Source organism: Squalius cephalus, assembly GCF_949319135.1.
Source record: "Squalius cephalus genome assembly, chromosome: 5".
Lineage (NCBI taxonomy): Eukaryota > Metazoa > Chordata > Actinopteri > Cypriniformes > Leuciscidae > Squalius > Squalius cephalus.
Window position 1 is genome coordinate 26087174 of NC_137126.1, and position 23143 is coordinate 26110316.

The window sequence follows — 23143 nt, forward strand, 5'->3', positions numbered from 1 at the left end:
TAATTGTTTGAGAATGCAATTGCTTTACTTGGTGAGCTAATTATGGATTAGACCTCTTCTCCAGCATCACAGTAGGAAGAGCCTTAATTATAGACCAGGGCTGGGTTTCCCGAAACCTTCTTAACGCTACGTCGTGCTGAAGTTACACCTTAAGCTGTAGGCCGACCTTATCGTTAATACGTGTTTTCCAAAACATTTTTAGTTAAGTATACATTCTGTAAGTCATACGTTCGGAAGGTTGGTCTGGACCACTCTTAGCTTTATCACTGTTGCAGGTCTATACGAATATAATTCTGAAGTTTTAATACACCCAGACAGTGTTCAATTAGGCTAATTCAAGTGTTTTCATGCAAAGAATAAAATTGTCATTACACTGATTGTTGTTAGATTTTGAATTATATTATCCAAAGATACATCAGCTGGCAAACCATTAAAGGCTTAGGAGTCTATTTAAAGGGAATGATTGTGGTGGGGAGTTTGCTCAAAAACTGTGGCAGCGATACAGCGAATAGTTGTTCTGAAAGACGGCGCCGTCTGCGGAGCGCTTTCAAAGGCCAGTGAAAGCATAGCTACTGTCAGTTAAGTCCTATTTGGGCGCTAATTGTTTCTCATGGGCTCGTACGGTATTTTAAACATTTACAGGGGTAAGTCTGTGATTTTATTGCCGTCCGAATCCATAATGTCAGTGTTTTTTTCTCACCCAACCCATGTAAAAATCCCTGGCCAAATTACCTACTGTTTTTTGACAAACAGGTTGTGTGGTAATTTAAAGCAACACTAAGGAAAAATTTTTACCTTAAAATAATGTTTCCAAAATCGTATCAGTGGTTCATCAAGTCGTAACAGGGTGAAAGGCACTTTTCGCGTTTCTGTAGTTCGAATGAGACATAAGAAAACTACAAATTTGACTTGCTTTACGTCAAGCGTTACAATAGTCATTATTTAGTTTTTCTTCGTTTCTGATGTCGCAATACATCATACTTTCATGAAATCATGCAACATACTCTACCTTGTCTGTGGACATCGTTCATTACAAAGCCGGTGCTAGATAAACAGCGAGCTTGCGTGCGACAGTAGGCTGTGGGCGGCGAAATTATTTACGACAGCGGTAATGGACAATTCCGCTTCCAACCTGTAGGGCGACCGAAGAGGAAAAGTTCCTTAGTGTTGCTTTAATTGCCGTCTGAATCCACATCTCTGAGTTTCCAAGAAGAGATTCAAAATTCACTGTTTAAATCCTTTTTGATCACTGCAGAGCACCGTATGCAAGATGTAGGCCTACACTTTTATTACTGAAATGCTGGAAAGTATTTACAAGAACATTATTTCATCGCAGCTCCACCCAACAAAAATGGGAAAGATAAGAAAGCACGTAAAAATTTGAAATGGTTATAGTGGCAGCAATATATGATACAATTTTAAAATATGTAGGCTAGGCTATTATAGGCTATTATAGTTTGGATTATTTTTATAATATCCCATGAGTCCTAATGCAATTTCAACTATTTCTAAAGTATGCTACTTCTTTTATAAAGAACACCGCTTTCTCACATAATGCAGTGAAGCAGCCCCTGCACGAGAGAAAAATTGATTCTCGAGCCATCGATATCAACCAATTCAGCACCATCGCCACGGACAGCACCTGGTAACGTCGCATGTAAGAAGGTATCTTAAGCAACTTCCTAAGGTATGGTTCGGGGAACTCGCCTAGAAATGGTATAAAAGTAAAAGTTGTTTTAGATTCTCTTATCTCATAGAATTGATAGGTCATTTTGTGGGTAGATTTATTTTTTTGTTCTGCTTAGAAATAAAATGTGAGAATGACACTCCCTACTGGTGAGAAGTTATTTATTAATTTATTAATGATCCCATTTTTTATACTTATCCATTTGTCATTACAGAACATTGATACTGTTAAATAGCAGATTTTTTCATCCACTATTGGAAATGTGATGTCAACTTTACTGGTTGTATGGACATATTTCATACTAAAGTGTCTATATTACACACTTTGCATGTTAACAAAAGGACTAATTATAACAATGTGTGAGCTGCTCCAGTAAATAAGCAGTGTTATGTAACGCAAGTATAATTCATAATTCTTAGCAAATGTTGCGTCATCAAACTACACCTTTGTTATTGTAAGAGGTTAGCGACCCCTAGTGGCGAAAAAATGACATATTGTACGTTTAAAGGGGTCATATAATGTCATTTTTGTACAAGCTAATATGATTCTTTAGGGTCTAAATTAAAAGTTTGTAATATACTTTAATTAAAAATTCTCATTAGTATTGTAAGAAAACACTAATTTTACCTGGTCAAAAACAGCTCTGTTTTCAGCACGCCGTTTAAGTGCATGTGTCTTTAAATGATAATGAGCTTTGCTCACCCCAGCCCTCTGTTCTGTGCATACACCGTTTGTAACACAATAACACAATAACCATAACGCGTCGTTCATTATAAACGTGGGATTATGAATTATATTGAGAACGTTGTACATAGAAAACGTGCCATAATGTACCTGAGTGTAAAAATAGCCGCATTCATCGTGAAGCGTGCAAGCGATTTGCAAAGATTAATATAAAGGTCAATAAAAACGTTACACTCACTTCAGTTCTTCTGGAGGTGCAGCAGAAACACGAATAGTTGGTACTGATCCTTTTTTCAGGAGCAGCTTCTTAGCAAATAATCAGCTTTTTACTGATCCTCGTTTGTAAAGCAGTCTGGTGTGTGAAATGATTCGCGCAAACATGAAAGCATTGACGTTGATCGTGGGGAATATTCCCTTCGAAAACAAACTCAGCCACTGCGTCTTCAGCGGTTCGGATTTAGGAACATCAACATGATGATGTGTTCGTTATTACACCCAAGAACAGAACAACACAATCGCTTAGACGCCATTCTACTCAGTGCTCCAGCTATCAACAATGAACGCGCCTGATTGACAGCTCGCTCACGAGGGCGCGAGGGCGGGTCTGTGTTGAAACGCTGCTGTCAATCAACCACCGTGAGAGGGGCGTCGGTTTTGTGACGTCACAAAATCGAACAGCTTGATTTGAGATGGGAGGAAACATATAAGAAGATTAAAATAAAACCACTGGATGGATTTTTATCATTTTATGATGGTTGTGTACAGGCACTGCCAACACACATTTCAGTACAATCAACTTGTAAAAGTGCATGTACCATTATATGACCCCTTTAAGCATTTATTTGATAAAAAATGTTGGTTTAAAATACCCCCCTCTCACTACCACCAAAGAATGATGCATTTTACTACTTTTATGCAGCAATTAACATAAAACATGTAAAGTTTGCCATGTCTGAGGGAAGACTGAGGGACTTTTATGATTTTTCTTAACAGTAGTTTTTACTATCACAAACTTTAGACCTCACACAATGACCCATGAGTTTGTATCTTGTGACATTGTCCAGACATTGTATTGAGTCTATACTGTCAAGATCTACTTGTGTTTGCTGCCAAAGTGTTGGTGCCTGTGACATGAAGGCTAGCTCTCCTCCATAGTGAAATTGCTTATGGTAGTCAAGCCATACTTGTTCTCTGGTCTATAGTGCATGACATATCATAGTCTAAAAAAAACCCAATAGCAAGGGTTTGCCCTCTGTTAATGGCCTTATAGTACTTCAGCGGTCTCTCACTGCTATTAAAGCATATGCATAATGAATATTACTGCACAAACCATTTATTCTCTTCCAAGAAATGTTTTTTTCTTCTTCTCTATGTGAGAGACTGAATAATATCCCTCGGAACCATGTCAGACTCCAACTGATGATTTATTTATCAGAAATAAGATTTAACCATTCTTGCTCCTGTCGTCATTACGTGGCAGTTTTACCGAAACAGCGAAATCTTTTTTGCGTGTGTGTAGTTGCCAACATTCCCGGCCAAGAGTTGTATTGATTGATTAACCACTCTGCCAATGAACTAACAAATACTGACCTTTTGAAGTCCACAGGGCATGTGCCAAAAAAGAGAAAAAAGTCGTTACTACATTGATTATTTAATGGAACCTCAAAATGATGCTTATCACACAGCGTTTTGTCACTTGTCAGAGATCAATAGGCCCTCAATACATTGACCTTTCTAGAGATAAGCTAGTGATATTCTAATGTCCTTAAATGCTGTTTACTTTAGTTGCTGTAATTTAAAATGAAATCTGTATTTAAAAAAATAAAAGTGAGCAAATTGCCATTGATCATCAGTTCGAGGGTAACAGAACCGGACTACTGTGCAATCTAAAAAAAAGAAAAATTCATAGGCACATGGCCTTCCTGTTAAATTTCAACTTGTAAGTAACTGTAAAAAAACATTGGCCTTGTAGATTCACCCCATCACTACACTGTAGACTGTCCCATCTGATCAGTTTGTCAAATCAACAGAATGCACATGATAAAAGGATCAACAATGCAGCTGATCCATACATTTTTATTGTTGGCTGAGTGGACTGAGATATGAAACGTCTGGAGCAGGACTGGCTTTCTCAATAGACATCAGCCACATTGAGACAAATGGGAGATGACATAGAACATAATGCACCAACTAGATGCCACACAGGGCTGCAGTAATGGGTCAGAAATCCAGGAGCCTGGAGCAGAAGCTGTCAAAACTAGGCAGCGCACGAATGGCTAATGTTTTTCATCCATTTTCCCTTGCAGCTAAAAGCGGATGTCCAGTATCCCGAATCTAATGCACCCCTCCCTTTCTCTTTCCCTTTTTCTAATCCGCACTGTTCCACCCTGCAGTGTGAATCAGCCAGCCATGCTAAAAGACGTTTGCTTTTTAATTAATCACCCTGATACGATGGCCTCCCCGTTGCTCCCTCCCTAAATTTAAATCAATGACGCAAGCCATAGCTCCTTGTCAATATTGTCCATAGTGCAAATAAATGCTCAGAGTTGCAGCTTGGGTTGACCTAATAATGTACCCTGAAGGGGAACTGGCACAATAGTGCCTTCACCTCCCTATGATGGTCAGACTCCATTGTCCCTGCTAGTTGCTACAGGCTACAGTGGAAATCAACCCATCCAGAGCTCAAGAGTCATGCACAGCTAGCATCCTGACAGATATAAAGAGAAATATGTTTAAGTAGTTGTATTTTTGGAACAAATACTGAAGATGTAGTGTAATTAAGTAAATCGTGTCTCTCGTGTTCTTTTGTATTAGTAATGGAATGGAAATTATGGTGCAGAATTTATTTTAACAATGGACTGAATTGGCTTTTGTTTACTTTTTTGTTTCATTATTTAAGTGTTACTACGGAGTGACATTTGCGAATAAGAAAAACCTTGAGGCTTTCGCATGTGCACGAGTAAATGTTGGCATGCATAAGTCTCTTTTACATGCATATGGAAAACTTGGTGCAAAATTTAACATGAGCTCGGGAAAATGTTTGTGTCCACACGTGTTAAAATGCCGTCAAACTAGCAACATTTATGTGAAATTTAGCTGATTTGATTCCTGCATGCAGATTTTGCAGCAGGTTCAAGTTGATCATGTGGATTTGCCGCGTTTACCAACAGAAAGCTGCTTGGGTTGAAAGTGACCTGTGTGAGCTGCGCTTCATACATTGCTGCACTACTGAAAATAGAAAATGTATCTTTTTGCCCATGAAATTTCGCCGATGTGACCGCATCTCTACCAGTTCCAGTTCATAAATATATAGTTTTTTTGTGCATGAGCAAATGTCCTCATGCACACATGAAATTCTCCTGTTTGTTTTTTATCTGCTGTGTCACTTTAAGAGCTTCTGGCTGCTGGCCAATCGGACACTGGCTATGTCTGCAGGTTTTGATTGACACTTCTCTAAGAGTTGCTGATCAAAGATTAGTACACCCCTGTTCATGATATGTGTTTATTTGAATCGGTTTCATCTTACATCAATGTCCTAAAATCACTGTTACACAAAAGCAATATTAACTTTGATCTGCTGGTCTGGATACCAGATACCAGCTAACTGCTCAAAAGAAACATATAGGTGAGGCTACAATAAAAGCCAGAGCAAGTCAGAACACCTCCTCACAACTTGTCACACAAGTGATCTAATTTTTATCTTTTGATGCTGTCTAATAGCTTTATTGCAGCTGCATCAACCTTTTGATCTGAAACTCCATCAACTGAAATACATGGTCATGAAAGCAATATTGTCTAGACTGGGTTATCTCTTATGGTGGGTTTATCTTTTATTGACCTTGTCAGGCCAACAGCTGACAGAGATTGATTTCAGCTTGTTTTTCCTTAGAAATGGGATCCTTGTGGAACACCATGGGAATCATTCAGCTCCCTGATCAATGCTGTGGGACCATGTGTAGTCAAAGAGCATCAGGATGACATTGTGTATCATGGAGTCAGTGGAGTGTCCAGTGCTCCGTACCTCATCACTACAGCCTCCATATCAGCATAATTATTAACATTCATTTGACTACTAATAATCCACTTAAATGCAAAGCCATGATTCCTTAAAGCTACAATATGCAATTTTGTTCACCACTAGGGGTCGCTAACCTCTTACAATAACAAAGGCATGGGTTGATGACGCATTATAAGCGGAATTATGGAACTTGTTGTCATGCTGATGGATCTAATAATGTTTATGGATGAGTATATACATTGATGTTTTTAACATGACTGTGGTATGAAGCAGGGCGCGATTGCTAATGAGAGACAGAAATCAGCGCCACACGGATATAAAGGAATGAGGACATTTCATTCTACCGAACTAACGTTTCCCGCAAGTGCTGAATTACTACTCACAGGTCAGTTTATTAGACGAATGAAACTTGTGAGGTAACGCAGCGCTTTTTCACTTGGTCTAACGTTACACTAAACAGCATTTGAGTGTGTTGAAAGTTATAATGTTATTCTATGTGTTAGTTTGTTTGCTATATGAGACTAACAGTAAGCTAGATCAACATTAGAATAACCAGAGATGGAAAGTAACAAAGAACAAATATGTTGTTACTGTAGCCTACTCAACTAGATTTTTCAGATATTTTTACTTTACTATTTATTTTTGTGCCGAGTTTTTACGTTTACTCCTTACATTTTAACACGAATATCGGTACTTTCTACTCCTTACATTTTACAAAATTGGCTTGTTACTTTAGTTTCAAATAACTACAGTGGAGTTGGAGTGGTATACGTTATTATTTTTCGCGTCATCAACCCTTCGCAGGGAGTTTGATTGACAGGTGATTTGACCAATCATAATCCGCCATTTTGTCAAACAAAGCAGTCAGGAGAGTTAGTAGATTAACATTGGAGGATTTAAACTTGAAAAACGAAGTGTACCGACGTCTTTTCGCATAAAAACAACATTCCTTCATATGTTCATTCATGTTTATTTGATGGTATAAATTAACTAGAAGGAAGAGATGATCGGTTCACGAGCAGCTTTAACCAAAGAGTATAGAAGTACCTACAGTCGTGCTCAGAATTAATCATACCCCTGGTAAATATGGTCAAAAATGGCTGTAAAAAAATAAATCTGCATCGTTTATTCTTTTGATCTTTCAAAATCCTAACCTTTCATTTAAGTAAAAGAATTGAAAGTGGGGGGGAATTCACATTATAAAATATTGTTATTGTTTCATATAAAAAATAACCTGATCTGTCCTGTCTGTCAGCGCCTTGTCAGTGTCCTCTCTGCTCCGCGATGTATTTTTTACCGCGTGAGAACATGGTGTAGCGTGAAAGCGGCGTCGCTTGTCGGACATAGCAACAGTAAGGGAACGGAAGGGAATGGTTTGGGACCGTTCGCAAACGGAAGGGAATGGTTTGGGACCGTTCGCAAACTGGTCTTTGCGAACGGTCAATTGGATGGGAATATACGTTGCACTTGACCCATCACTACAAGAAGACTCGACAGATTCGGCGGCGTTCATTCGCGGAAAAATCATTAGGCTACATAGCCTACATATAGATTCCTTTAAATGTTAAGGGGAAGATTAAAAAAGAGAAACTGGATCTGTGAATTCTCACAGAATCACAATTGAATTCACAATTTAATTCATATCTTGCTACTCAGTCAGAAACTCATTAACCTGGAGTCCCGGTCTCTGTCACAATAATCATAGGCTATGTGATGTTTTAGGCCTTTTGGCAGACATCCATTTAAAATGTAGGCAATGTCCTAAATAACCTTTTTTCCAAATCCACTCAAGTTTCTCAGCTTGCACCCTAGTAACATTTGTGTGGTCCTGGTAGCTTTGCATAAAATAATGGTTGTCATTTGCAAGGCTACTTTTACTTTTATACTTTAAGTAAATTTCCAAGCCTGTACTTTGTTACTTTTACTTGAGTAAAGAAGTTAAATCAGTACTTCTACTTTTACCAGAGTATTTTTTTAACACAAGTAGGCCTATCTGTACTTCTACTTGAGTATGGGAAGTGAGTACTTTTGCCATCTCTGAGAATAACATACTGATCATATTCTAACATTTCATCATGTTGAGCTGCTATATAACATTGATTAGTTTTATGTACTTTTGCTCACCTGTTTAATAAAGTGCATGCAGGAGCGGCGTCTCTGTCAAGTCAAAGTTATTCACGGACGCTGAGCTCTTGGCATCTCGAAAATGCCACGCTGATATTGATCCTTGTTTTAGTTCTCCTTTTGTCCCAAAGACTGCTTGCCATGGTCCATAATGTTTGAACGAAACAACAACAGCGTGAGCATGCCGCTAGACCAGAGGTGGAAAGTAATTAATTACAAATACTTTCGTTACAGTAGATTTTTCAATTTTTTTCAAATATGCTTGAGTATAATTAAATTCAAACCGCGCTTTGTTTTGAATCAGTATTGCTAACGTTTCAATATCCTCCTGGGACCCAGGAATAGACTTTTGTCCACTGTAGTGGACATTATATTTTATATTAGAATTTCTCTGACACCATACATGCCACATGTCACATCCTGGGTGTCCTGTAAAGAGCACATTCAGGACTTTTCAGAGATACCAAATGTTTGGAGGTTTCACCATGAAAACAACTTATCCTTGGTCTTTAAAAATGTCTGACATTAATTTAGTGATCAAATGTAGCACTCTTATGGAAATATGATAATATATTGTAATTATAATTTAAATCGGACTACTTTTCACATTGTATTTCATAAACCAACATCTCAGGAAACATAACGTTTCAAATCAAAAAATGACTTTGTGTTACAGAACAGGACGTTCATTTCATACTTGTCCACTGTAGAGGACACCAGGACTTGTTTATCAGGCATTTTGGGAGACACAACAAGTGAAAATGGAAATAAGTTATACATCAATATGCCTATGAAATATTATATATTATTATTAAAATGTTGCTAATTATTACTCCAGTTATTACACTTCTTTTTTCATTAAATGTTGCTCCAAGAACTCATTAATGTGCACATTAGATACAGTGTATAGATACATTGCATTGAATGGGAATATTCATTTATGGCCATTTTACCCACATATTGCATAAAGTAAAATGGTGTATCAATTCATTCCGTTAAATCTTTCATAACATAGTTGAGAATCATCTTTATACAAATTTTAGTTCAAATAAATCCTGAAACCACAACATTTATTGATGATTAAAAAAATTCCCATTGTTTTTGCCTATACATATAATTTCATGTCATTTTATTTTTTAAACTGAGTTATGGTGTCAGAGGACACAGAGGACATAGCATAACATATGAATAAAATATAATTTTTCAAAAATGTTTTTTTAACCATTTGTTTCTTATGCTCTAAACAATATGATGACATGAAAAAAAAAACTAAATTAAAAAAATAATAATAATAATTCTGGGTCTCAGGAGGATATTTTAGTGAATGTGAGTGAGCTATGCTCATGTATTTAAATTTAAATTATGGCAACTCCTGAAATGGGTCATCCCATTGATAATACCAGAGCACTGAGCAGTTGAAGTAAATAAAAAAACTCTGCTCATCACATGGACGCAGTTATTGCATGGACCATGATGGACGGAGCAAGAACAATGTAAGTGTCTTAAAAACATGGAGATAGTTCAATTGAATGGTAAAGCTCGCCCTCTTTAAGAATACAGTTAAACTAAATGTACGAAGCAAACTTTGTACAAAGCTGAAAAAACCTCAGCAACAGTGAAATAAGATCGCATGATTTATCTATCAATGAGGTGCATGTAAAAGTGTAGTTCGTTACTATAGCATTAGTGGGCTCCCTCCCAGCACATCTGCGGTAGAACGGGGAAAAAAAGAGCATTTAATTTAACATGTTAACCATATACCCCTCTTAATTATAATTTTTTTTTTTTACCAGCAATTAATTTTTATCCATACTGTTGTATCTCTCTTTTTTTATCGGACCTCTCACTTAACCTTCTTTGCTTTCTATTATGAAATTATTCAAATGAAAACATTCAAATTATCTTACCTGGACTTACTTTTCAAAATTAGTAATAAAACAAGTGCTCTTGACAACAGGGAAAGCTAGTATGTTTACTTAGCATACCATCAAATACTACAATTTATGAGTTTAATATCATGTTTTGCTCCAAAATCACAAATACATGTCAGTCGTGTTTGACATTACTTCTGTGGTTTCATGTTGCTTCTTAACACAGAGTGAGAATGTATTATTTTATTAAATTCTATGATACAGGCTATGTTGATTAGCATTGCAATAAAGGGTTAGTTCACCCAAAAATGAAAATTCGCCCATGATTTACTCACCCTCAAGTCCTCCTTGGTGTACATGACATTCTTCTTTAAGACGAATACAAGTGGAGTTATATATATAAAAAAATGTCCTGTCTCTTCCAAGCTTTATAATGGGAGCAAATGGCTGGAAAAAAAATGAAAACCCCAAAAAGTGCATCCATTCTTGATAAAAAAAAAAAATACTCCACACGGCTCCAGTGGGTTAATAAAGGCCTTCGGAAGCGAAGCCATGGGTTTTTGTAAGAAAATACCCATATTTATAACTTTATATTCTAAAATAACTTGCTTCCGCCAGAAGAGCGTATACGCATACTACGCAAATTGACTTGCGCCACAAGCGTAACCCGTGACGCATGTATGACGTAGGATGTAGGAGTATCGTAAGCTTAGACGCCTCGCGGTTTGAACAAATAGGGCTGGGCAACAAACTGAAGCTCCTCTTCTATTATATAGAAATCCTCCGACATTTCTCTTCAAAATTGCTAATTCAAGACGAGGGCTTTGTTTTGCTCTTACCTCTGAGCTTACGCGTTCGTTATTACGTTGTGCGTCGGGTCAGGGGTTAGTCTTCCACTGTAAATCGAATTTTCGGAAGCTAGTGATTATAGTTTATAAAGTTTTAAATATGGGTACTCGTCTGAAAGAAGAAAGTCATATACACCTAGGATGGCTTCAAGGTGAGTAAATCATGGGCTAATTTTCCTTTTTGGGTGAACTAACCCTTTAAGGACATAGATGATTCTTATGAAAATACCTGAGATAGCTTCATGAACACAGATATATTATCGCTATCATGTGTTTGTCTTCATGTTTTATCAGTCAAAACGTCTCTATTTGCTTGTTATTATATCCATATAAGGTATTTCCTGAAACGTCATAAGTTTAATACTTCTATGAATCTCACTTGTGGACTTTCTGCACGAGGTATGAATCAGTACTGGTATGAATAAAACAGAAATGACATGTGAGTGTTTTGCGCTCCATATCGCTATCATCTCCCCATTTCGTGTAAAAATAGAAAAATAATACTAAAGTACTTTGTAACGTAGTTATTTGAGTAGTTTTTAAGCAAACTACTTATTTACTCTTACTTGAGTCATATTATATTTCAGTACTTCTACTTGTACTCAAGTAAATTATTACTTAAGTAGCAATACTTTTACTTAAGTACAATTTTTTAGTACTCTTTCCACCACTGCGCTAGATGTAACGCAGTTGTCCACGTCTGTCGCCATGGTTACTATGGCAGTACGAGCGGAAACTGTCATTGGCAGGCGACAATGACCAGGGATGAGCCATTATTTAAAATGGGAATTTCTCTGAAATTAAAAATCTTTGGGAACTTTTGGGATATTGTAAGTACACAACTGCAGGAAATATATCACACTGTGCAAGTGATTTTTGGATATTTTATTACAAAAATCTTACATATTGTACCTTTAAACAGCACTGTTTCCATTCCAGACAGAGACTTTATGTTTGAAGTCTAAAATGTTGATAAATGCTGCCATCTATAGGAAAAGCGCTGCATTGGTAATAAATATGCTGAATGCGGCTTATGTGCAACAAACTGGTTGCATTGCTTCTGGTTCAGGTCTGTATGTTCTTTGTTAAATATTGAGCTGTTTTATTCACGATGCCTTCAAAGAAGTTACTAAAGATTAGCGTAACCAATGTTCACAGATATGCAGATTGATATCTAAGGTTTTTCTATTATTATTCTTTTTCTTCTTCTCACTAACATTTGAATATTAGAATTGAAAAAAAGTAACTAGCTAGGTTAGCTGTTTACAGGATTGCCAGGTCTGTGTAACAAAACCAGATCAAACGCCACCCAAAAAATAGCCCAAAACAAGCCCAATGACCCTATCCAAATATCAAAACTCAACATATGCCACTCCCATAAATAAAATACATCTTTTACAGTCACTGTTATGCTTTACACGTTACCAGCAACCAGGTAAAATTATGTCAGATAAGGCCATCTCTTTTTCAGCTTATAATGGCAAACCAAGCTCTGCTGAGATGCAAGCATGAAATCACTAGTAGCCTAGTCTGTAATTATTTTGGTATGATACTGTCACACAGTGTAATTGTAATCGGTTTTTGGTATTTGTATTTTGTTCCATAAACAAATAACAGGTAACAATTACTTGTTAGGCAACCAGTCTAAAGTAGTCATTACCTTTGAACACACACACACACACACACACACACACACCCTCGCCCGTTTTTTATTATTATTATTATTATTATTATTTATTTTTTTTTTTTTTATTTATTTTTTTTTATACAAATGTCCCCAAAAGGAGGTTTTGTCAGATTTAGCTCATTTCTTCCCCAAAATATAGGCATACACACACACACATTTGCCTCTGACAAAATGTACACAGCAGAAGAGCCCACATGAGGCGAGTATTCATGTAAACAGTAAGTTATGTTTTAAGTGAACGTAAACAGTTGAGAAAGAACAGTGGCTGGTGAGCAGAAAAGTTAATGTCTAGCCCTGCATAAAACATATTACCATTCTGAGACATCGACTTGCAGACAAGCCTGTATAATTTGCTCTTCCACTTCTTCTTCTGAATCATTTTCTGGTTGAAACATATATAGCTGAATTAAACCAATATTTCCACTTGACATTGTGCAGCGTTTACAGTAAAATTGACAGAGTGTATATCAGGTTGTCCAAGCTGTGAGTGAGTGAGTGTAGGTGGGGACTAATATGCAGATTCATGGGTCTGCGTATACTAAATGAAGCAAGGGTGTTACATTCAAGCTATTTTTTTTTTTTTTATATATATATATATATATATATGTCCTTTTGGTGATCAAAGATGAGTTTTAATTTACATTACATTTAATTTACAATTATTTACCACATGGGGACTTTAAATGTTTTCCAGGGCTGTAAACAGTGTGTTGAGTGCAGAGCGAGTCTAAGCAGAGTTCATTGAAACTCTTACTAACTCTATTGAATATTATCACAAAAAAAGAAGAAGGAAAAAAAAGTGCTGGATACAATATAGTTTAAAATGTTACTGCCTTTAGTTATTGTTTTGGAATAAATATAAAAATGCTTAAAACTCTAACTTGACGAGATTTATCCTTGGTTTTAATAAATAGAACATAAATTACATTGTTTATGTAAAAAAATAAATAATAATAATCCAACATATTTTGATGTAATGTAAAGTAATGTTCTTTTAACCAGGGAAATGTGTAACATTAAGTGTAACTGCATGGGATATGAATTTACATTTTATTTATAAAAAAAAAAAACTGAGGACTTAGCCTCCTCATTTCAGAACACCACTGCATGCCACTGTAATCAGATATCAGATATTCCTGTTTATTTTCTCTCCTTTTGCTTACTCCTTAAATGGTAAAACTGGATAGATGATGGGCAGTGTCATGACAAGAGGTTGAGAAACGAGTGGAAAATATGTGCAAAAAAGCACAAGAACATCCAGCACCTCAGTAAACACTGCTGCTGAACTCTATAGCGTGTCTATAAAAACATGGTATTGTTCAACTGAGTAAACCTTTTTAAATATTTTTATTCGAATTGATTTTTTTTCCCCAAAGATTTAGATTCTCAAAACTCACTTGTTTTAATCCAGTTTTAAATAAAAGAGTGACATTTGTGTAGCTTCCTAGTTTTGGCATTTATAAAAACATAATTCCAACCATATTTCTTTAACAAAGGTTCCTTAGGTGTATGTAGGTCTGCGATGAAAACCACATTCTGATAAATATTCAGAAAATACTTCAAGAGGGGAGGGATTAGCTCAGAAACCACTTGGAACTATTACTCACATCTTGACCTTTTTACCTTTCCCAGGTGCCTTTAGTGCACATTTTCAGACAATTTTGTTTTGAATGGTTTAAAAAGTAATTTACTGGTTCCTGAGGTCTGAGCTAAAGCCTGCATGTTTGCAGTATTTTGGAAGCAATCTAGTGGATATTGGAGGCATGAATAATTCATTCTGTTCCTGATCTGATCTTTGACTAATCTTTGACGTTTTGATTTTTTGTGAGTCGCTGTCAAATAACTCCAAAACTTATTAAAAAAAATGTTATAATGTCTTTGTTGTGTCTAAATGCAAAGTTAGCAACAACTGTACAAGCACTACACTGCCACTAGATGTCGGCATATTATTACTATTCAATAAAGCTGTTAACGTGACGACAACAAGATATAGCTGGAGGAACCTTGTGAAGGTTGTGGCCTTCATAACAAAAGTAGCTAAGGTGACTTTAGCTATATTATCATAATAATGTATTTTTGTTTTATTTACTTTGGTTTCCACAGTATTTAATAATTCTTAATAAGTCAGGCTAGGTTTATTTATCATTTTGCATATCTGGAAACACAGGACATCATATTGGTAGTTAGAACATCAACAAAATATTCTATCGACCAAATATTATTTTGGATTTTGGACTATGTGGATTTTGTTTTGGATACGTGTTTTTGAAACCAAGCAATGCTTAGTTGCCTCATCGTGCACCACGTGACCCGGGACAAACATTGCAGCTAGGGAACTTGTTCTAATGATACACTCCCAGTCATTAGGCTATGCTTGTCATCCGGTTGGCTCATATTGTAACTGACAGCCGGTGGAAATACATGTAACATGTTTTATCATTTCTTGGCTTGAACAAAAGGTATTAGCCTTCATGCTTTGATCAGACCCTGAGATTTTGTCAAACGCAGATAATAGCCTAATATTAAAATGAAATCACTGCCAACGTATTGGGAAGTAGACTTTGTATAAAGTCTGTTTGTGCCAAAAGTTCACCGTACAGGCTACAATATGCTCTCCTGGAGTTTTATGAATTGGCTAAACGTGAAGTTAAAGGTGTCAGAAATGGAGGACAGAAACGCGTCAGTTCTGAATGGAAAACATAGGCTAATCATTTTCATGTAGTCTTACACAAAAGCAATCTGATTCAAACAAACTGGAATTTTGATTTAATCGATGAATGGTCTTTATAGCCTATACAGTTGGGTAACTTTTGGGTTTCGCGTAGACTAGCCTAATTGCAGATTGTCTGATTTGTAGAAAAATATATTTTGAATAGCCTATACATTTAGAAATTGAAGATTCATTTAAGTTGCAATTCATCGCAAGTAGGCGATTATACACACGTTTGTTCTATAATGACTGGTTTTACTAAAATGTAAATAAAAATCAAGCAATTCTAAAAGTCGAATCAAGTTCAAATAAAGAAACAGTAGGCTACTCCAAAATCTCGTGTGTTCGCTACAGTCTCATTCAACATGCGAGACTCCCGTCCTCTTAAAGTTGATGGCCTAACTGAAGTTGAGCGTGCGCGCACACGTCTGTTTTCTGTGCTTCAAGAATCTTGCAGAAGAGGTCGCGCGTGCGCCTCCAGCACAGAGGCAAAATACTCCTGCAGTCAGTCTCGCGTGTCTCACTTCTATGGAAATGAATTCCGTGTAGTCTGCCTCGCGCCACCGCCGTTCGGAAATTGAATGGGATATAGATTGTGATCCCGAAGGGAAACCGCAACACCTGTCTCGTCTAATAATAGTCTTTCTCGCTTTTATTCTGTAATCCATTGTCTCCTTGCTCAGATCACCTTTCAGCAGTAACCTTGTATTAAATTAACACCCTCTACTGTTAATCAGACCTGTCATGGCCCGGAAAGTTGTGACATTTCCCATCTCCGCAAAGGTTTGTGGGGACTGTCGCAGGCTACCAATGTGCAGTTGTAGCCTATTTGTAATTCACACCCGCCTATAGAGTCTTAATAATCATTCACCTACAAACATGTTCCCTTCTGTTAACACTAAAAACGCAATATTCATTGGTAACTGGGTCTTTGGGGTGAGTTTAAAAATGCTAATCTTATTTTCCTGTGTAATTGTAAAGTCACATCCACGTCTGATCAGGTCTGGATATCCATGAGGATGGTTCTTGGTTACAAGATACAAATTGGACCATTTTATGTATGCTTCCTGCGACTTAGTATTCTGCAAAACTCTGATGTGATTTAGAGGCAAGAGAAAGTTTCAACCAAGCTATGTCACCTGATTTGGATTGAAAGAACTTGGGGGAAAAAAGTCTTTCTCCCCACCCCCACAGAGAGGAAGACCGCCCACACCACAGACAGTCGGCCCGAGACCCCTTATACACTTAAAAAGAGGTGGCACTCTGAGAGCAGCGTTCATTCAGCACTGCCTGAGTAAGAAGATTACTTTTGCGCTGCTCGTCTCAATACTCTTTCTCTCTTTTAACATGCTAAGGATGCTAAAGCGTCAGCACCTCCACCCGGGAATGATTTTATTACTCTTATGGCTATGTTATTTGATTGAAGATCAAAAAGTGCAAGGTGAGTGCACTTTTTCTTTATTTGTTTCTTCAAAATTATTCTTTGACATGCTTTAGACATGGGGTTGGGCTGCAGTTCCTTTAGAATTAAAGTATTCCTTTAGAATGAGGAGAGCTGCTTAAATACTAGACAACTGTAAAGTTTTGTTCTTGGCTCGCGCCTGCATTGGTATCCTCGAGACAGGTGCGTCCTTGCATGCACCATTATCTAAAAAAGAAAAGAACAGCCGAAATTTACTAGGCTAAATTAAGAAATGAAAAATTTAACAGAAAATTGTATCGTTATTTAAAATAAATGCCCACGTCAAGATTGTCAAAACTAGAGGACACCGAGATGCATTTCTTGTCTTGATAATAATGAATAAAATGTTTCATATCAATATGATAGTATTTTTGTCTATCAATAATATGAAGAATGAATGTTTTGTTTAAATGCATATTTAACAAATATGCGTTAGACATTCGATTGTATTTTTTCTCAAATAGTGAAATTAGACTGCCTACCTCGTCTGGCTTTCAAAAATCAGTGGACATAATGCAAAAAAAAAAAAAGAAAAAAAATGCATTTAATTATTAGAATCGCTTTGCGTATCGGTCATTAAAAGAGCACGATCCTTTTTTAAAACAAAGTTTGATGAAGCTCGCGTGACTGTATGATTTAATTGGATTGTCTGGCTCGTGGTAGGCTATCCCCGGCGCGAATGCCTAATTTAATAAATAAACACGACTAATTCCCCTCATGGTTGACCCGACAGTTAAAAAAAAAATTATCTGAACCTTATTATGAGCAGCGGATAAATGCGTTTGTGTTGGTAAAAGCAGCGTTTGTAATGCTTCTGTAAGTGTGGTGAAACGTGATGAGCGCAGACAGTTGGCACAGAGCGCTCGAGGAACTGGAGTCTAGACTGCCATGCACATTGTTTAAATAGGTATACTGCCACTTAATTTCAGACAATAAATCTCTGCCTGGTCAGAACATAATCGACGACAGGAAAAGCATATTCCCGACCAGACCCAGAGCCCTTGAGTTGTCTGGGTGAAGGCATGCAAGTGTAAAATAGTCGCATTACGTTGGGAAAAATCAGACAAAATACAGCGGGGGAGGGGGAGCAAGAGAGCTCCAGCTAATACAGGCTGCACGTGTTGTGTCTGGGTCATTGGCTTCAGACTTTAATACGACTGGCTCTTTTTCTTTTTGTTTACAGCTGGTAACTGCTGGCTACAGCAAGGCAAGAACGGGAGATGTCAGGTCCTCTACATGCCTGGGATGAGTCGAGAGGAATGCTGTCGGAGTGGGAGGCTCGGTACATCTTGGACCGAGGAAGATGTGCCAAACAGCACATTATTCAGGTGGATGATCTTCAATGGCGGTGCTCCAAACTGCATACCTTGTAAAGGTAGAATCCCATGTTCGTTTGTTCAGGTGGAAACGTCTAATAAGCATATGGTTGCTATTTTATATAATAAAAACGTATTACATGCATATGTAAAAAGTAATCATAAAAAAGTTAGACATAAAAACTGTGCCTCAGTATCCCCGTCCTCATCTCTCACACTTTCTTGCTTTAATATAGCCTAAATAAAAACGAATAAAAAATGATTAATTAATAATAGATTATTAATGTGTGATATGAGTGTAATTAAAAAAAATCAGCTGCTTTTAAATAACATGTTCCTGTGTGCCTCTCTGAATTTTAGAGACATGTGATAATGTGGACTGTGGCCCTGGGAAGAGATGTAAAATGAACAGGAGGAGTAAGCCTCGCTGCGTCTGTGCCCCAGACTGCTCCAATATCACCTGGAAGGGGCCGGTGTGCGGCTCAGACGGAAAAACATACCGAGATGAATGTGCCCTTCTGAAATCCAAATGCAAAGGGCACCCAGATCTGGAGGTGCAGTATCAAGGCAAATGCAAAAGTATGTAACACTGCTTTCACACCAAAAAAACCCTGTCTAATCATAAGAGAGATTTCAGCACTTTTATCCAGCCCTGCAGTACTTACAATACTAAATAAAGTCACACAATTCAACTATAAAATAAGAATAAAGAAACATTTAGGTCATCGGTTGTGAAAATAAGAAAATCATTCAGTCTTCCCTTCTCATCTTCACAGAGACGTGCCGTGATGTCTTGTGTCCGGGAAGTTCGACTTGTGTGGTGGACCAGACAAACAACGCGTACTGTGTGACATGCAACCGCATATGCCCAGAGGTTACATCTCCGGACCAGTACCTTTGTGGCAACGATGGGATTGTTTACGCCAGCGCGTGCCATTTAAGGAGAGCCACGTGCTTGCTCGGTAGATCCATTGGAGTGGCATACGAAGGGAAATGCATCAGTGAGTGTTCACATACATTTTGCTAGGAGTTGTGAAGTTTCATTTAAATGAGAAAAGTTACAAATACACAAATAGTGCAGTTTGGTTCAGAGTTCATAATGCAACAATGTCTTTCGTAACAATCCCAGTTGGGATTATTACTTGCAAAGGAAAGTCATTGGTGTCTAATTGTTTCCTGATGTTGGCAACATCATCTCCTCGTGTGTTATAACAAACTGAACATGACTTGCCTACAGCTGTCCACAACAACAACTACATTTATGTATTTCTTTGTAGTGTTGTCAGTAGAAATTGACGGTTCTTTTCCTCCTTTGTGTTTACAGAGGCCAAGTCATGCGATGATATCCAGTGCAGCGCAGGGAAGAAGTGTCTATGGGATGCCAAGATGGGTCGCGGGCGCTGTTCAGTTTGTGTGGAGTCATGCCCAGAAAGTCGCTCGGAGGAGGCCGTGTGCGCCAGCGACAACACCACATATCCCAGCGAGTGCGCCATGAAGCAGGCCGCTTGCTCTTTGGGGGTTCTCCTGGAGGTTAAGCATTTAGGATCTTGCAACTGTAAGTAATACATCTTAAAAGACAATCCAATGCTGCCCCCAGCAACCTCCTCCCCAAAACCTCCCACCCCTCCAAATAACGCCTCTTCATTCCCTTCCTGCTGCTAAGAGTTAAGCTACAGAAAGGACTTATGATTGGAAGTTCTTTGCATGTCCTCTTTGGCTGGCTTCATTCATTTTGCATTTTCTTGAGAAGAAAAAAAGAAAAAGAAAAAAAAAATTATTTAAAAAAAGAACCTACTAAATCAATGGAAATCAATGAATACAATGTATTAAAAAAAAACAAGAGTTCAAAAAATGTTACAAAGAGCTCTTTCAAGGAGTCCTTTGACATACTAATTTTCTTCATTTAACTAACAAGAAAACATGTGCGGACTAACTTCTGCAGTTAGTGGACATCGTCATGTTTGAATTCTAGTTCGCTCTGACCTGTTACTGACCAGCAGGTTGAGTTCATATGTCCCCCTTTGTTACTTAGTGTAAATGTAGAGACCTATATAATCATATCAACTTGTCAATTCCATATTCAAGGTTATTATGTACGTGTTTTATGAATTTTGTTTTTTGTTTGATTAATGCGTTTGGCTGTAATCAATGATTTCAAATGCACTATGACATAAATAGCCCTGAGGGTTTGAAAAGACACAAATCCTTTTCCTTACACTCACATAAGGTGATTGTAACATTGGTGCCATTGTTTAAAAGTTAACTAGACTACCTATTTCGACAGATGGTTAACTAGCTTTGAGAATGAATTGATGAAGCTAGATCTGCTATCAATAATACAGCATCAAAGAGAGGGAATACTTACATTCCAATTTGTGCTAGCAAACCAATCAAATGATCAATGTGAATGAATCGCTTACCTTAATGTTCTCGTGCCTTAAGGTATCATTTTCAAGGGACCAACTTTATGATCACCTCATGGTTTGAATGACACCAGCATTTTACAGTTTGCAGGACAAGATTGTTATTATTTCTGTCTCTGCTGTTAGACATCTAACATTAGAAAGGTGAATATGTGTGTGCAGTTCTGCTGTGATCGTGTTGTCCTATTTGTTTGTGAGGGACTATGTTTCATTGCTTTGCCTATGTCATTTTTTCAATGTAAACTTTTATGTAGAATATATATATATATATATACCAATATATATATATATACCTATACATGTACATATATATATTATATACCTCAGAACTGTGCCATTGCTTGACCACGTAGCTACGGTCGACCGGTGTACAACAGTGCATCCAAAGTGATGGATATATAGACGCAAAACCAGAAAAATAGCAGCCAGTCGTAGAATGCAAGAGCATTTTTTTGGTCTTGATTCGGAAATCTGCCGAATAGACGAGCCATTAAAGCCTCTGATCAGCCCTGTCCCGTCACACCAGTGACTTCCTTTATTATGTACATCTTGTCGCATAATTTTGGGAGCTAGAGCACCTGGTCAAGCTGGCAAGTAGCCTAAAACCCACTAGATTGTCAGAGGCTTTGGGATAAAAAGATGTACTCACATACATTCTGCGCTGTTGTGGTCTATATTCATGCAACAGCTACCATGTATTCTCCCATATAGCCATTACTGAAGACCAGGAGGAAGATGACGATGAGGAAGACCAGGACTACATGGCTTACATCCAATTATCACCTGTACTGGATGGATAAAGCCCTATCAACCAGTGGAACAGTCCTAGGGCACGGAATCATGTCCACACTGTACATATGTGTATGCTAATTTATTTTTCAGAGAAAAAAGAAAGAAGTATACATGTAGTTCAGTCTGCTTGATGTTTATTTATACAGTGTTCTGTTTTATAATTTATACATTTACAGTGTCTGGCTTACTTGTCTATCATGCTATTTTGTTATCACTTGTGTTGTCTTTCCCTTTTCTTTATTTTTTTTTTATTTTTATTATGACCGAGAGATATATTTGTCCAAAGAGAAGCAGTGTTATTTATTGTGAGGTGAAATGCTATCATGTAAAGTGTGAGTCTTCTGCAAGCTGTAAATTGCATTCCCTGAGCTGTATAAATGCTTATCAATGTCAAATCTGTATCACAGATGTTTATTTCACACATACCTGCATGTTAGCTTGTGAGTTTATTTATTGGAAAAAAAATGGAAATGCATAGGAAAAAAATGTCACTCTTTAATGTACATGTATATTTCTGGTTTCGTTTACAGTTTAGTGTAACTGACCAAAGGGATTTTCTTGAACGTTCTTCAATGTTTTGTGATATGGTGTAGCAGGATAACATTGAAAATGAGCCGTTTCTCATATAGGAAACCCCTGATGATTAACTTGTACAAAATGCTATCTGTCATCAACAGCAACAGTGCTGCGATAGAACAGAAATTAGCAGTGGGTGATACTTGTTTGAGAAAACTGTGCCATGCAACTTTTTGTCTTGTTTTTGCCAATATTCTGCTCTATATTGCTCTTGCAGAGCTAAAGAAAAGGTCATAAAGAGGACTCTTTTTCGCTGTTTTCACTCTGTTGTCAAAATGCATTTTTATTTTCAGACATCTCAAGATAAAAACAAAATTCAGTTATAAATATATAGTTTTGTATTTTTATGTAAATGTCATATGTATATACAAAGTTTGATGTATTTGTACAGATATTAAGAGTGAAATCAATAAAAAAAATACATATCAATTGGTCAGTGGTATGGATTTTTTAAAGGATTGAGTTCTGCCATTGATAAAATAACATGTACCCATCGATTTATTACTCTCAATATTTTGTATGAAATTGTTATTGTAGTGTCTTGAGTTTGACTCAAAAAAGATTTGTTCTATATCTGATCTATAGCCAGAAAATACACAATTCAGCTAGTAGGGAAATCATTTGAAACTGAATCCTGCCAATGTTCCCATAAGGACAAAACTTTCCGATTTAAACTGGTTCTCACGCATGACCATGACCACCATACAAGATGATAAAGCAGAAATGACTCTGCATTTAGGCTAAAATGCTCTAGTCTGACCTCACATGATCCCACAATTCACATCATATCCTGACAAACTCCAAACATTGTTCTTTCAGAGGACTGTTGTCTTGCAGTTTGTGCCACTCTTCCCTAAAGGCCAGTGTTATGCAGAGCTTCTCAAAATCATCTTGTGCTCAAGTAGCTCCTTCACAATGATCTGTGTGGTCTCTCTCACAAGTCTC

General features: G+C 37.2%; 1 protein-coding gene across 10 annotated transcripts in view; it reads left to right on the top strand.

The window, feature by feature from the left end:
- Window positions 1-23085, top strand: part of fsta (follistatin a) — a 157455-nt gene extending 134370 nt beyond the window's left edge. For 7 of the 10 annotated variants that reach the window (XM_079873190.1, XM_079873192.1, XM_079873197.1 and 4 more), the window contains 6 exons: window positions 16985-17070; window positions 18275-18466; window positions 18768-18986; window positions 19184-19408; window positions 19732-19962; window positions 21542-23085. In XM_079873190.1, coding sequence (XP_079729316.1) covers window positions 16985-17070; window positions 18275-18466; window positions 18768-18986; window positions 19184-19408; window positions 19732-19962; window positions 21542-21630 — 1042 coding nt within the window. In that variant the 3' untranslated portion in view covers window positions 21631-23085. Of the gene's footprint in view, window positions 1-16984; window positions 17071-17863; window positions 17999-18274; window positions 18467-18767; window positions 18987-19183; window positions 19409-19731; window positions 19963-21541 lie in introns of those variants that run through there. The other 3 variants (XM_079873198.1, XM_079873199.1, XM_079873191.1) reach the window with 2 other exon arrangements.
- Window positions 23086-23143: the final 58 nt, after the last annotated feature.